The 13,901-nt window shown below is 39.3% G+C and overlaps 1 protein-coding gene across 4 annotated transcripts; it reads left to right on the top strand.

The window, feature by feature from the left end:
- The first annotated feature begins 330 nt into the window (after nucleotides 1-330).
- Nucleotides 331-13,876, top strand: CCNE2 (cyclin E2). Of its 4 annotated transcripts, none has more exons than XM_058698611.1 (12): nucleotides 331-590; nucleotides 1,787-1,826; nucleotides 1,920-2,019; nucleotides 2,096-2,149; nucleotides 3,086-3,237; nucleotides 4,595-4,730; nucleotides 7,120-7,266; nucleotides 8,294-8,389; nucleotides 9,673-9,807; nucleotides 11,385-11,496; nucleotides 11,978-12,135; nucleotides 12,511-13,876. In XM_058698611.1, the coding sequence occupies exons 2-12, from the start codon at nucleotides 1,813-1,815 to the stop codon at nucleotides 12,622-12,624; spliced, it is 1,218 nt and encodes a 405-aa protein (XP_058554594.1). In that variant the 5' UTR covers nucleotides 331-590; nucleotides 1,787-1,812; the 3' UTR covers nucleotides 12,625-13,876. The 4 variants fall into 4 exon arrangements, with proteins under 4 accessions (XP_058554594.1, XP_058554593.1, XP_058554592.1 ...); XM_058698610.1 differs by having other exon boundaries at nucleotides 332-590; nucleotides 1,917-2,019; XM_058698609.1 differs by lacking the exon at nucleotides 331-590 and adding an exon at nucleotides 771-838 and having other exon boundaries at nucleotides 1,917-2,019.
- Nucleotides 13,877-13,901: the final 25 nt, after the last annotated feature.

Raw genomic sequence — 13,901 nt, 5'->3', positions numbered from 1 at the left:
CCCCGGGAGGCAACCGGGTTGGCGGAGCAGGGAGCGGGAAAACAGGGTTGATACGAACCTCTTCCGTCGGCGGGCTGGAGCAAAGTGCAAGACAGACATCCCTGAGTTTGGCTGTCCTGGGGCGCCACGGCTGGCCCCGGTGGTCCCAGACCCGACGGGCGGCGCGGAGACACACGTGGCTAGCCGTGCGCCCGGCTGTGTTTACATTCTGCAGCCTCTCCACGTTGTGCTGCCGTCCTCGCCTCCCATTGGCCAGTTCGGCAGCCAAAGTGGCGCTCCTCCCTCAGGGGCGGGTCCTCCTGGTCCGGGCGTCTCATCCGCAATAACCGGGTTCCTTGAACACTTAGCGGCACAGCCACAGAGCACCACAGGATGGCCACTTCCTGGCTACTCTGTGCTCACCCATGTCGCCTCCACCTGGTCGTAAGCCGGGATTGAGCCGCTGCCCGACACCGAAGGGATCCGGGAGTTGAGGGCGGGAGGGAATTGGAAACTACTGGCGGGAGACGCGGAAGCAGGGCGGTGGGGAGCCGAACCTTGGAGGAGGGCCCTCTGAGAGACTCCCTCCCGCCGCCAGGCATCGCAGGCAGGTGAAGTGGAGAGCAGGTGAACGCGAACTGAGGGCCTAGGCTAGCGGGCCCTGGCCTCTCGGGGTGGGCGGGCGCGGACTGAGAGCAGGGCGCGGCGCGCGGGCCTGCGGGGCGGGCGCGCGGGAGAGGGGAGCGCGCAGTCCAGAGGTGTCAGTCTGAAGCGCATGCGTGCGGGGCGGGCCCGGCCTGGCCTATATATTGGGTTGGCGCCGGCGCCAGCTGAGAGAGGAGCGGTAGCGGGTCTAGCGGTGAGGAGCTGCTGGGCGTAGGGAGGAGTGAGGGAGGAGAGAAAGCCCCCAGGGCCGATTCTTCCCGCGGGCGGGAGCCTGCGGGAGGAAATATGGGAAGGCTGAGAATTAGGCGGCTGGGGGCTCGGGAGGATGGCTCCCCGCGTCCCGTTCCTGTCAGGATCTTTGGCAGGGGGCCGGGGAAGTGGCGGGGGTGGAGGGCTGCCCGAAGGGGAGGCCAAGGAAAATACCCTCATTGCAGGGGCTTCTCCCTCCCACCCTCGTTAGGGGAGCTCTACCGCGCGATAGAGGATCGGGGTCTGGGTCCCCTTCCCGGAGAGAAAACCTCCCCGACCAGCCCAGTTTTCCCCTTTCTTTAACTCGCTTTCCTTCGCTCCCACCCCTTATCTGGAGTCGGGGTCCCAGTGCCCCTCCAAGCGACTGGCAGGGCCCAGTGGGGCTGGGAAGGAGGGAACGGAGACTGAAGGACGTGACACAAGTCTCAGTTCCCTCCTCCCCCTGCTTCCCCGCCACCGCCGCTCTCCAAATTGGCGCGGAACCGGCTTCTCCACAGCGTTTCGCCTCCACAACCCCCTCTCTCTCCGCTGCTTGTCCAGGATGGAAGGGGGGGGACGTGGGGGCGCTGCCCAGGCCCCTCTAGGGGTTATGGGAGAGAGGACGGAGGGCGCAGAAAAGACCCATTTGGGGGAGATCTCCCTCCTTGCTGGGGGTGCTTTGTAAATTCTCAAAGACACTCGCGTCCCGACTGTACGTTCAGTTGAGACGCAGGCATGTGTCCAAAATTAATCCCGTGAAATAACCATTGTAGTGCGTAAGACAGCACGGTGAAATGACTCAGGCCACCTCCTGAAGGACTCAGCTGTAACCCCTGAATGAGCATCTGACTGGCACCTGGGAGAATATGGGTGACAAAATATTTGACTCTCATTTTTCCTCTCTCCTCTCCAGAGCTTTCACACACCTGAAAGAAGAGAATGTCAAGACGCAGGTAACATTGTCTTGTAGATGTGTTTAAAAGTTAGCTGCTGCATTTGAAACTCTTGACTTATAAAACTTCCTTTTAAAAAATTCACTGTAGTAGCCGTTTACAAGCTAAGCAGCAGCAGCAACCCCAGCCCAGCCAGACGGATTCCCCTCCAGAAGCCCAGATAATTCAGGCCAAGAAGAGAAAAACAGCCCAGGTGAGTTAAGGGGAGAGGGAGGAGAGAACTTCTTTGCTGGGACTTTAGTTTAACAGTGGTCTTTTCTATTTTCCAGGATGTCAAAAAAAGAAAAGAGGAGGTCACCAAGAGACATCAGTATGAGATTAGGGTAATGCAGAACTGGACTGGGGGGGTGGGGGGGGAGTTGGGTGAAACGAATGCAGGACAAATAAAAATTGAATTGCGTTATTGCTGTGCAACAGAAAGATACCTCTGACACTTACTCGGAATGACCCGAGGTCAGCAGGAAGGTGCTGATCTTTAGGTGGTTTGTATGTGCCTAAATCCTACTACAGCTGCAGAATAAGTTTGCCTTGAAGCAGCTGGTTCCTCTTTGTAAATCCCTCCCTCTTGGAATCGCCTGGTGCACCAGGGCCCGCCTAATCTGTCCAATGTACTGCTCTTTGTTCCCTCTCTGGCTAGTGGAGGGTCCTAATAGCTGCTCCTTTGGGCATAAATAGGATGTGAAGTCACTGACAGACTGGCACCCAGCCCCTTGCTACCCATTCTGTGTGTGGTACAGAGAACACTAGAGACGTGGTTCTCTTTGAAACCAGCATTGGTTGGGGAAAGGGTCCTTTAAATACTAAACTAATTGACTTTGGTTGATTCCATTTTTAAGGTTTTGCCTTATAGTACTCTGAAGTATGGGAGCAGGCTTAAAGGGTTGGGGGGTAGGGATGAGGGAGGAGCTTTTTATAAAACAAGGTGCCCTTGCTACTATTGTAAAAAGGGAAGAACTTCAGTTTTTTAATCTTAAAGTGATAAGTGACCACAGATGAATTTTTATTCCTCTCCTCCCCCAATGCCGAATGTCTTGTATTTTCAGAATTATATTGTTCTCTAAAACATCCCACCTGTTAAAACTGTTTGAAGATCAGTAGGAGCTGTATGGCTTATTTATAAAATGTCAACTAGATTATCAGCAATGTTAACGATGGTGTTGGGAAGAACTATAGTCGGTTTAGAGATATTAGCTTCTATTTATGAAAGATCCAAGACAAAAAGGTGATTTTCTATTGCACAAATTTTTCTTTAATGACAGAATTGTTGGCCACCTGTATTATCTGGAGGGATCAGTCCTTGTATAATCATTGAAACACCCCACAAAGAAATAGGAACAAGTGACTTCTCCAGATTTACAAATTACAGATTTAAAAATCTTTTTATTAATCCTTCACCTTTGCCTGATTTAAGGTAAGAATATTTTTTTTGAATTTAATGTCAATTAAAATTGTACTAATTTAATATATTGTACTATTTTGAGTCCTATTTTGCCTTCACTATAAAAACATACAAAAATTGCTCTGATATTTATGCATGTATTATTTTGAGAATACTTTGCTGTTCACAAAGGATATGGGTGTTTAAAATACTGTTTTGAATTTATTTTCATTTCTTTGAATACCGCAAGCCTCATTAGAAGAGCTGAACACCTTTAAAAAAATTTTTTTAACATTTATTTTTGAGACACAGAAGACAGAGCACAAATGGGGGAGGGGCAGGCAGAGACGGGGGAAGACACAGAATCCAAAGCAGGCTCCTGGCTCTGAGCTGTCAGCACAGAGCCTGATGCGGGGCTCGAACTCCCAAACTGTGAGATCATGACCTGAGCCGCAGTCAGTCACTTTACAACTGAGCCACCCAGGTGCCCCCTCCCCCACTAAAAAAAACCAAAACTTTTTTTAACATTTATTTTGAGAGCTTGGAGCGAGACAGAGCATGAGTGGGGGAGAGGAGCTGAACACCTTTTAAATGGAGTTTAAATGATTTTTCTAAATTAAGATGGAAGCATTTTAACATACGACATTTTCATTTGATGTGTCAACCGTATTTACTTCTTACCAAGCTTAGTAAGGTCTATATGTTTTTTAGTTAATGAATAGGACTAAGAGGTACAGCTTATACAAAGCACATAGTGTAGTATTATTTGGCTCTATATGCAAATTAGTGGACTAAGACATTTAAATTTGCCAACCTTCCCCTTCACTATACTCTGCCAGCTACCACCACTTTAGGTGATTCTACTATTGATGATCTGTTTGGAGATGATGAGATTTGTCTCTACTGGGATTATATGCTTAAATATTTAAAATTTCATTGTTGCTCTGGGGAAAGTACTCTTGAAGTCTAGTCTAAGTTCTGCTGTATAATTTCAAGCCTCTGTTTTTTCATGCTAAAGAACTGGTTTCTAAAGAGCTCCTTTCTTTTTTTTTTTTTTTTTTTTTTTAATTTTTTTTCAACGTTTTTTATTTATTTTTGGGACAGAGAGAGACAGAGCATGAACAGGGGAGGGGCAGAGAGAGAGGGAGACACAGAATCGGAAACAGGCTCCAGGCTCCGAGCCATCAGCCCAGAGCCTGACGCGGGGCTCGAACTCACGGACCGCGAGATCGTGACCTGGCTGAAGTCGGACACTTAACCGACTGTGCCACCCAGGCGCCCCTAAAGAGCTCCTTTCAAGTTCTAATTGAAAGTTGGATTTCAGTGTCTGAAAATTTATGTTGTGTATTATGTAGGTCACATAGTGATTCTTTTCTACCCCTTTCCATAGTTGGGGATGCTCAAATGATGTTTGGCTAAACATGCTAAAAAAAGAGACTAGATATGTTCATGACAAACATTTTGAAGTTCTGCATTCTGACCTGGAACCACAGATGAGGTCAATACTTCTAGACTGGCTTTTAGAGGTATGTTCCATTAATACCTTTGTCTCTGTAGGATGGAAAAATATTTAAGATGTAAATGTGCTTTTCAGGTGCCCTTGGTATATTATTCATGGCCAGCAGCAAATATTTTTGGGGGGTCCTTACTGTAGTTGATGGTACCAAAATGGCAAATGTCTACTTTGTGAGAGTAAAATCCTAACACAGCCACTACATCCCATATAACCCAAACCCAATTAGGAATTCCTGGTACCTGTTAGTATTGCTGTGTACCAGGCACTAGGTGCTGAGGATAATCAAGATGAACAGAATATGTAATTGACAAGGTTTTACATTCTGCTATACAAAGTGAAGAACCAGGACTAAGCTTCAGGGCCCTCAGAAGTCCTTTTCTGCATCACCAGAATCCAAATTATGATTTGGGATCTTGATTTCTAAGTCCTAAATAAGGAGGCTTTAAGTATCCAGAAGTACCAAGCCCTCTACGCTCAATTGTTTCCCTTTATTATATACTTTTATTCCTTTCAGAAATACACTGTACCATTAATCTAAAGGAATTACAGTGATTTTGAAGTCCCTAAAGATCTATGCCCAAAACGTTCTCTTGTTTAGGCCCATTCCCATTCTTTGGATAATAATTCCAAGAATTTACTTGTGTTGATAACAAACCTATTTTCCTCCAGCCCTTGGATATTTGTTCTGTAGTCTCCCTGTGTTTAAGATAGAAATGAAGCATTCTAAGGGAGAAATACTCGGCTTTTTGGTGCAACAACGCGAGAGTAAATCTCAGAAGCTATCAGAAAAGTTTTTTAAAAAGGACTATAAAATGGTGTTCTTTGCAGTCAGGTTATCTTATCTCTTACTCTGACTGGAAGACAAGATTATATTTCAATCATATGGGTACAAGAAGGTGGTTGGGTTTTGACTTTTGGGAGTACCTAGTGATCATGGAAGCAACCTAAACACAATCATACAGATTTTTAATTTTTTTCCTTTTTGTTACATTGACTTTTTATCCAATCTGAATTGGATTGGACTGTCCAAATTTATTGCTATTTTCCCTTAAATAGGATTATATGCAAAACTGGGTAGAATAAACAGAGTAGAGCATTACATTCTTTTTCTTAGTATATCTTTTCAGTCTAGAAACATAAAGATAGGTTAAATGTTACCATAATAAAGGAGAAAAATCATCAAGTCTCAATAGATGTGAAAGACATTTTTTGAAATTCAGTTTCTATTCCTCATTTCAAAATATGTAGTAAACTAAGAGATTTCCTAAACACATTATTAGAACTCATGTATTTCAGGGCTCCTGAGTGACTCAGTCGGTTATGTATCTGACTCCTAACTTCAGCTCAGGTCATGATCTCACGGTTTGTGAGATTGAGCCCCGAATTGGGCTCTGCACTGACAGCCTGAAGCCTGCTTGGGATCCCTCTCTCTGCCCCTCCCCTGCTCGTACACATACGTGCTCCTTCTCAAAATAAATGAATATTAAAAACAATAACAAAACCCTCCTGTATTTCTATCCCTGTTTTCTCATCCTCAAAATGGGGATAATGGTCACTTTCTGGAGTTATTTTGATAAGTGTGGAAATGACAGACATTATTATTAAGAACAGTAGTGAAACATTTGGGAAATTCCCAGTACAGTCAGAAACAAGGGATGTGATCAAGACTTTATATGTCACCAATGTTGTTCATCCAGTTTTTGTCTATAAAAATTCTTAGCCAATGCAGTAAAACATGGAAAAAAGAAGTTAAAAAAATATTAAAGGGAAAGGTTATTTTGTCATTAAAGGTCTGCCTAGAACAGTGAAGACCATCATTTAGGGCTGTTAGAATTAAAAATATAAACTAAGCATGAGAACTTACCCATTTATCAGCAATAAACAGGAAATTAATAGAAAAGTTTGCTCATAGTCAGTAAAAATGTAAATGAATCTGGGAATAAAGTCCATGTGGGGCAAAAAAATAAAACAATAAAACTAGTAAATGAGGATGGTAATAGATTCTTTTTATCCTATTAAGTACATGTTAACATCTGTCTCCCTCCTCGCCCTTGCCCAATCTCAGCTTTGATATCCTAAAAAACAAAGTTGGGCTTAAAATTTCAGGGGCACCTGGGTGGCTCAGTCCGTTAAGCCTCTGACTCTGGATTTTGGCTCAGGTCCTGATTTCACACTTTGTGAGTTCGAGCCCTGCATCAGGCTCTGGCGCTGACAACACAGAGCCTGCTTGGGATTCTCTCTCTACCCACCCTCCCACTCCACTCCTACCCGCTCCCCCCCACCACTAAAATAAACATTTAAAAAAAAAAAGTATTCTAAAGACTGGTATGTTAGGATCTAACTTTCTAATTTGAAGAAATTCATCAAATGATGATGTAAATATTTGGATCCTTCTCTAGGTATGTGAAGTATACACACTTCATAGAGAAACATTTTACCTCGCACAAGACTTTTTTGACAGATTTATGTTGACACAAAAGGATATAAATAAAAATATGCTTCAGCTCATTGGAATTACCTCATTATTCATTGCTTCCAAACTTGAGGTAAGTTCTCAAAGTTTATCCACAGATAGATTTACCTTAAACTCTTTTTACATCACATCAATCCCTACAACTTTGGATATGAACTCTAAGATAAGTGGATTTATTTTTCCCCTAAAACATTTTTTGAACATTCTTGATTTGTATGGAGGGATAAATATACTTCCTTTTGTAGTATCTGAGCCTATTCTAAGTGTCTGGTTTAGATTCTGGAAATGTAATGTAGGCAAATAGTCCATGTCTCATTCTGCCAAACAAAATATACCAGTGTGGTCCCAATACATAATTATGGCACTTGGATTCAATAGAATGGTCTTTGAAAACTAACTGACCAATCAAATGAAATAAATATCTCTGCTGGGTTAGAATAATGGTCTCTATCTGTGTCTGCTGGCAGTGCCAGGATAGAAAGCAACTCTTTTCTGGCCTGAGGTTTTCCTTCACACAACCTCCATCTGGTTTTCTTAAACAATGTATTTTGGATTATCATAATTTCTTTTGAGATTTTTGAAACCTTTATCATCTTGAGGGCAGGAGGAGGACTGTGAAACATGCCTTAATTTCCTTGAATTTATTTTTTTCTTCCATATTTTTGTTCTGAGCTTTAAGGGCTATCTCCCAATCCTGCCAAATTTGGTGAATAATTTTATATTTAGTCTACCCTTCTCTGGAATTCAACTGTGTTTCAGGTAGCTTTCTAGACTGAAATCTTGATTTTTAGCCTGTTCTCATCTGTAACAGGCCTCTCTTCTACTCTGATCATTCTATTTGTTCTCTGGACTGTTCAGACCGACCTAATATTCTAGTTGCTTATTAACTGAAATTCAAGATCAAGCCTATGAAAATAAGTTTCAATGTAGTTGGCTAATTTCACCTCCTACATCTGAGAAACGTATCATTACTAAGATTTAAAATCACTTTATGAAGCTGTCCTTAAAAACAAAGCCTGTTAAGTGGTTTCTGTAGAATTCTTTTTGTTTTAATCTCGGTCTCAACTACACCTAATGTTTTTTTAAAATCCATTTTAAAGGAAATCTATGCTCCTAAGCTCCAAGAGTTTGCTTATGTCACTGATGGTGCCTGCAGTGAAGAGGATATCTTAAGAATGGAACTTATTATATTAAAGGTATTAAGTGATTCTAGTTGCAGTTTTAGTAACTTAACAGTTAACTACTCAATCTCAAAGAACACACTGTAAGTAGTCAAAACAGATTTCATTCAGCATTAAGATCCAGTTCAAAGAGGTTAATAATGCCTCAATATATTGACAATGGTATGGATAAATGGGGGTGGGGGGGGAGAATTTACTTAAGCTGTAGACCATTTTTCTGTGTCTTTCAAGTTTTCTATAATGAGAATATACTGCTTTAAAAGTGATTAAGGAAATGCTTTGAAAAGTATAATTACCATACCATGTGTATGTATCAATGAATTCCAGACACTCAAATATTCTGATTTTCCCCTCTTCCAACAGAGAATGAGAATTATTTCACTGCCTTTTTTCCTTTCTATATGCCAAAAAGGACTATTAAGCAAAATGGTGGAGAAAAAAACCCACAAGGTGTTTAATCAGGCTCTGAATTAGAGTAAAGGCTGAGTGTTAGCTACTAGAAAGTATGTTATTAAATTTGGACATCATAACTTTGTATACAGGACACACAAGAAAACACGACTTTCATTTACTGTGTTGTAAATTACAAATTTATGTCTTCTAAATTATGCTTACAGTCTGTAAACATTCATATTGATAGCTCTATTAGAATGGGATCTTGCTGGCATGTTGATATTGTTCTAACAATAAACTTACTCAGATTCAGACGTGAAGCACAGTATGAGGATGTAAAGAGAAGACGGAATTCTCTGCAATACTCTCTTGTTCTCCCCTAATTACTTTAGACTGCTTGTAAATGGTAAAGTCCCAAAGCTTCATGAAGAAACAGATATGATACATTAAGATTTGCCTTTTTTGTTTTGAACTTTTACATTTTGACCGGAGCCATTAAAGATCATGGAAAGAAAAAGTCTAGATCAGTTTTTGAAAGATCTGAATGGAATTCGCTTTGTTCACTGAATATAATTTTAAAATGGCAGTTTCAATAAAGTAGAGAATAGATTTGGAAGACCAGGGGCTGCAAGAAATGAGAAAAGAAGGAATGAATATTAGGCTCAATGAGCTTATTAAGTTAAGATAGAGAATAAAAAAGGGAACTAGATTAATAAACTGTAAAATACAAGCAGCTTTACATTTTGAAGTATCTATAAGTACTTTTAATAAAATAAGGGTCAGAATAAAATTCCTAGGAATAGGCCTAAAGCAGAAAGCTTTTAAAGGACTACTAGTAAATTAGCTATATATTACAGTGTATATATACTTACATTTACTAACAGGTGTTTTCATACTATTAACAGGCTTTAAAATGGGAACTCTGTCCTGTAACAGTCATCTCCTGGCTAAATCTCTTCCTCCAAGTTGATGCTCTTAAAGATGCTCCTAAAGTTCTTCTACCTCAGTATTCTCAGGAAAAGTTCATTCAAATAGCTCAGGTATTTTCACTACAGATATGCTAATGTTTATTGTAACTGTTTAGTGCATTTACAGTCTTAAATAAATTATACAACAAAAATCGTAATGAATTAAATTCACTCCTTAATTGACTAGAACAAAACTGCTGATGCATAAAATTCTGTTCCCAGTATTTACATTGCTTAATAATTCTAGAGAACAGACTTTAAACTTTCAGTTTAAATGTATTATGAGTACTCTTCATTCTTTAGGGGTTTAAAGTAGAGTGTTAAATACCTCTTTTTGGTATTTAGCAGCCAGCTGTCTTTAGGATGATAGGAAATTATTCTGTATGATAATCTTATCCTCATATTTGAACACACTGTACCTATTTTATACATTAGAATTAAGATTAGTTATAACATTTTTTAAAAATCTAATTTCAAATTATGCTTTTGTAGGCCAACATAGCAAATGTTCTTTCCTGCTTGCTTCTCGTATGTATCTTAAAGGTTGCTGTACTACCATATATAAGTGAGAAAAATCTATGTTCGAATTCTATGTAGAATATGAAAAGCTTACATAAGGAACTGAAGGAACTGTGGTATTTTGGGTTGGGTTTTAAATAACCTAGGTTGAAATTTAATTTGTATTTTAAATCTAGTAAACACCTTATGAACTAAAACTGAATTAGAATTGGTTCATTTTGTAAAACTTTCTAATGAGGGCTTATTTTTTCTGTCAGAATTGCCAGCATCCTAAAGTATCATAAGCAGCTATCCCCTTTTGATAGAGAACAAAAATTTGATAAACTAATAATTACTATTTCTACATTGTTTATTTCTAACTCCTCATGTATCTACCTTCTGGACAATGGGAGCAAACATAATTTGTTTATTCCATGGACAGTATTACCTTAGCCTCTGAAATCTAGCCATTTTACACAATTCTACTATACTCTTTATTACCTAGATTATATTGCTTTTTAAATAATCTCACTGTCTAGATTACAGTAAAGCAGATACACAGAAAGGAACATGTTTCTAAAGGATCATTCTTAAAATGTATCTTTCCTGATTTAAAATGTTCCAATAATTTCAGTAATCAGAACTAAATTTACAGACCCTTTATGATCTAATCTAGGCTAATCTATGATCTAATCTGTGCCTCTCTACCTATGCCCCTCTCCCTTTTAAAATAAGGAATGAAAGAAAGGAATTCCTTTGTTCTGAACTAGAGGTCCCAAGGGAAAGTAATATTTCATTTATCTTTGCAAATGCTATTCCCTACACCTAGAATACTCTCTACCTCCCAATCTTCGTGGCTACTGCATCTTTTAAGATTTCAGCAGCACAGGTCTTCCCCACTCTGGATTAGGTGCCTTTCCTACTGCTACACACCACACTGCATCATAACAATCCTTGCCTATTCACTTCCTGGCTTGAGCCACCACTCTGAAGGAAACTATCTTTGGATCCCTGTAGTTTTAGCAATTCTTGGCACATGGGTCCACATCATAAGTACTCTAAAATTATAGCTGACTGATCTTTAGTAGCAACATTGATTACTCATCCTTTCTCCTCCTAATTACATGTACGTTTGCTTTTTCCTTTGCTAGCTTCTAGATCTGTGTATTCTAGCCATCGACTCATTAGAATTCCAGTACAGAATCCTGGCTGCCGCTGCCTTGTGCCATTTTACCTCTATTGAAGTGGTTAAGAAAGCCTCAGGTAAGGCACTATATTTTGTTATCTTCTTACATGTTCACAAGGGACTATTAATTTATCAACTTTAGCTTCCTATTAAACAGTTTAAAATTTTAATGGAAAACATTAGGTTAGCAATTACCTTCTCTTTTGTTAGAAGTCCTTCGTCATCTTCAGTATATATCCATAAACAAAAAATAAGGTCAAATGGAATTTAAATCCGTTTGAAGTCAGTCAGCTTGGTCACTGCCCTGCTTTAAGAGTTCTTTGGGTTTTGACAACTTCAGTTTCATATGTAGAAGGTACGGGTTAAGAAGCTCTAAGTCTTTTTCTCCCACAAAATAAGTCACCTTATGAACAGTTATTAATCAGAAGGCCAAAATCCAATTCTAAGAGGTTAAAGCAGATTAGCACTCTCAAATTATCTTTAAAATCGGAAGGACAAGCCAATATATTGACCATTTCTCTTGTAACCTTCACATTTTCCTAACTTTCCTCTATCTAGGTTTGGAATGGGACAACATTTCTGAATGTGTAGACTGGATGGTGCCTTTTGCCAGTGTAGTAAAAAGTACTAATCCTGTGAAGCTGAAGATTTTTAAGAAGATTTCTATGGAAGACAGACACAATATCCAGACACATACAAATTATCTGGCTATGCTGGTATGTTTCTTGTGGGGCTTTTCATTTTATATCTAGTAAGTTACTGAAACTAATAAGGATACTAGAAATACTTTAGGGCAGTGATACAAGATAGAAAGCTCTAATGGGCACATTGATGTCACAGCAAAATTTGTAGAATGTCTCAAGATTAATGCCAGTAGTCCAAGTAAGAGTTTTTTAAAAATACAGCTATATTCAGTTCAAACTGTTGCAACCTCTAGAATAGGACTAGTCATGCTTGCAAAGACATAAAGAGACCATTTCATGAGGTCTAAGTAGTCTCAAATTAATATCCAAGTCTGGTTTGACTTTGTTTTACTCTATCAGTGCTTTACCTTACCTGTTAATCTCTGCATGATTTCTTCACATGTATAGGATGAAGTAAATTATGTAAACACCTTTCAAAAGGGGGGACAGTTGTCACCAGTGTGCAGTGGAGGCATTATGACACCACCGAAGAGCACTGAAAAACCACCAGGAAAATACTAACGAAGGTTAAACTAAGCAAACAAGTTGGAATTGACCATTGGTAGAATTTCCTAGAACTGAACTACTAAAGTTTTCAGGAAAATAGTGCTATGACTGTCCTAGCCAATTCAGAAGTTTCACTGCCATTCTTCGATTTTAAAAAACCACTTAAAATTGGCATTAAGGAAGAAATTCCTACATTAGCTGTTTAAACAGCGGGACTTGTTTACAAAGATGACTTCATTCCCAAGGTGACTGGATAGAAGATAGCCACGCTTTATGCCATAATTTTTTTTCTGATCCAGTATTACTGTGTTACCTTGATAAACTAAGAATTTTATCATTGGAGTTTTAGACTAGGTAAGTGCCACCTTAAAGGCGACATTGAGTAATACAATACTTTGAATCTAGTTTTTAGATTCTCAAAATTCATATTGTCTTGACTAGTGCAATTTGGTTTTTGAAAATAAAATTTAAACTTGTTTACAAAGATTTAGTTTTGTAATAAGGTGACTAATTTATCTACAGCTGCTGTAGCAAGCTATTATAAAACTTGAATTTTTACAAAAGGTGAACTTTAATCTGTTTTTTATTTCATCTGCCTTGCCATAACATTTTTTAACCAGTAAGGCTTAAATGAACATGGTGTTTAAACTGTGGTCTAAACAGGGGGAATACCAAAGAAATTTTAAACAAGATAAATGTGTAGCTCCTACTTTGGGCTTTGACACAGAGGTTGCTTTATAATGACTTTTTGTACATCACAATTTAAGTGAAAAAGTACACTTTCAACCTATTTATATGAGAAAGTCACTTTACTAACTCCAAGACATCCCTAAGGATTTTTTCTTAATTTAGTGTGACTAAGACTTTATTTATGTTTGCAAAACTGTTAAGGTCGTTTTTAAATTCCTACACTGAGTTAAGGACAAAGTGATAAAGCTTAACACTTGGCCTAAACTTCTGTTTTCATAAGGCAGAAAAAGTAGTAAATGTATACTGACTCCTAGATTATTTATTAAAAACAAGACAAAACCCTGACATAAGAACTTGCTGTGTATAGACTAGCTACTTCTACATATTTTAGTTTGTTTTTAATGAAATTTCAACCTCGAAAGTGGGTCTAGTTAGAAAACAAAGCATACCAGATTGCTAGTTTATTCTCTTACTGGATACATGAATCTCTTCTTTTGAAGAAATTATAAATTTAAGCTGTGGTTATCGTATGAAGTCTTCTGTACAGTTTTTGTTTTTAAATTGTTTCAGTATTTTGTCTGAAAAGAAAACACCACTAAATG

The sequence above is a fragment of the Neofelis nebulosa genome, chromosome 14 (assembly GCF_028018385.1).
Source record: "Neofelis nebulosa isolate mNeoNeb1 chromosome 14, mNeoNeb1.pri, whole genome shotgun sequence".
Lineage (NCBI taxonomy): Eukaryota > Metazoa > Chordata > Mammalia > Carnivora > Felidae > Neofelis > Neofelis nebulosa.
Note: the sequence above shows the minus strand (reverse complement) of the source record. Positions and strands in the feature narration are given on the sequence as shown.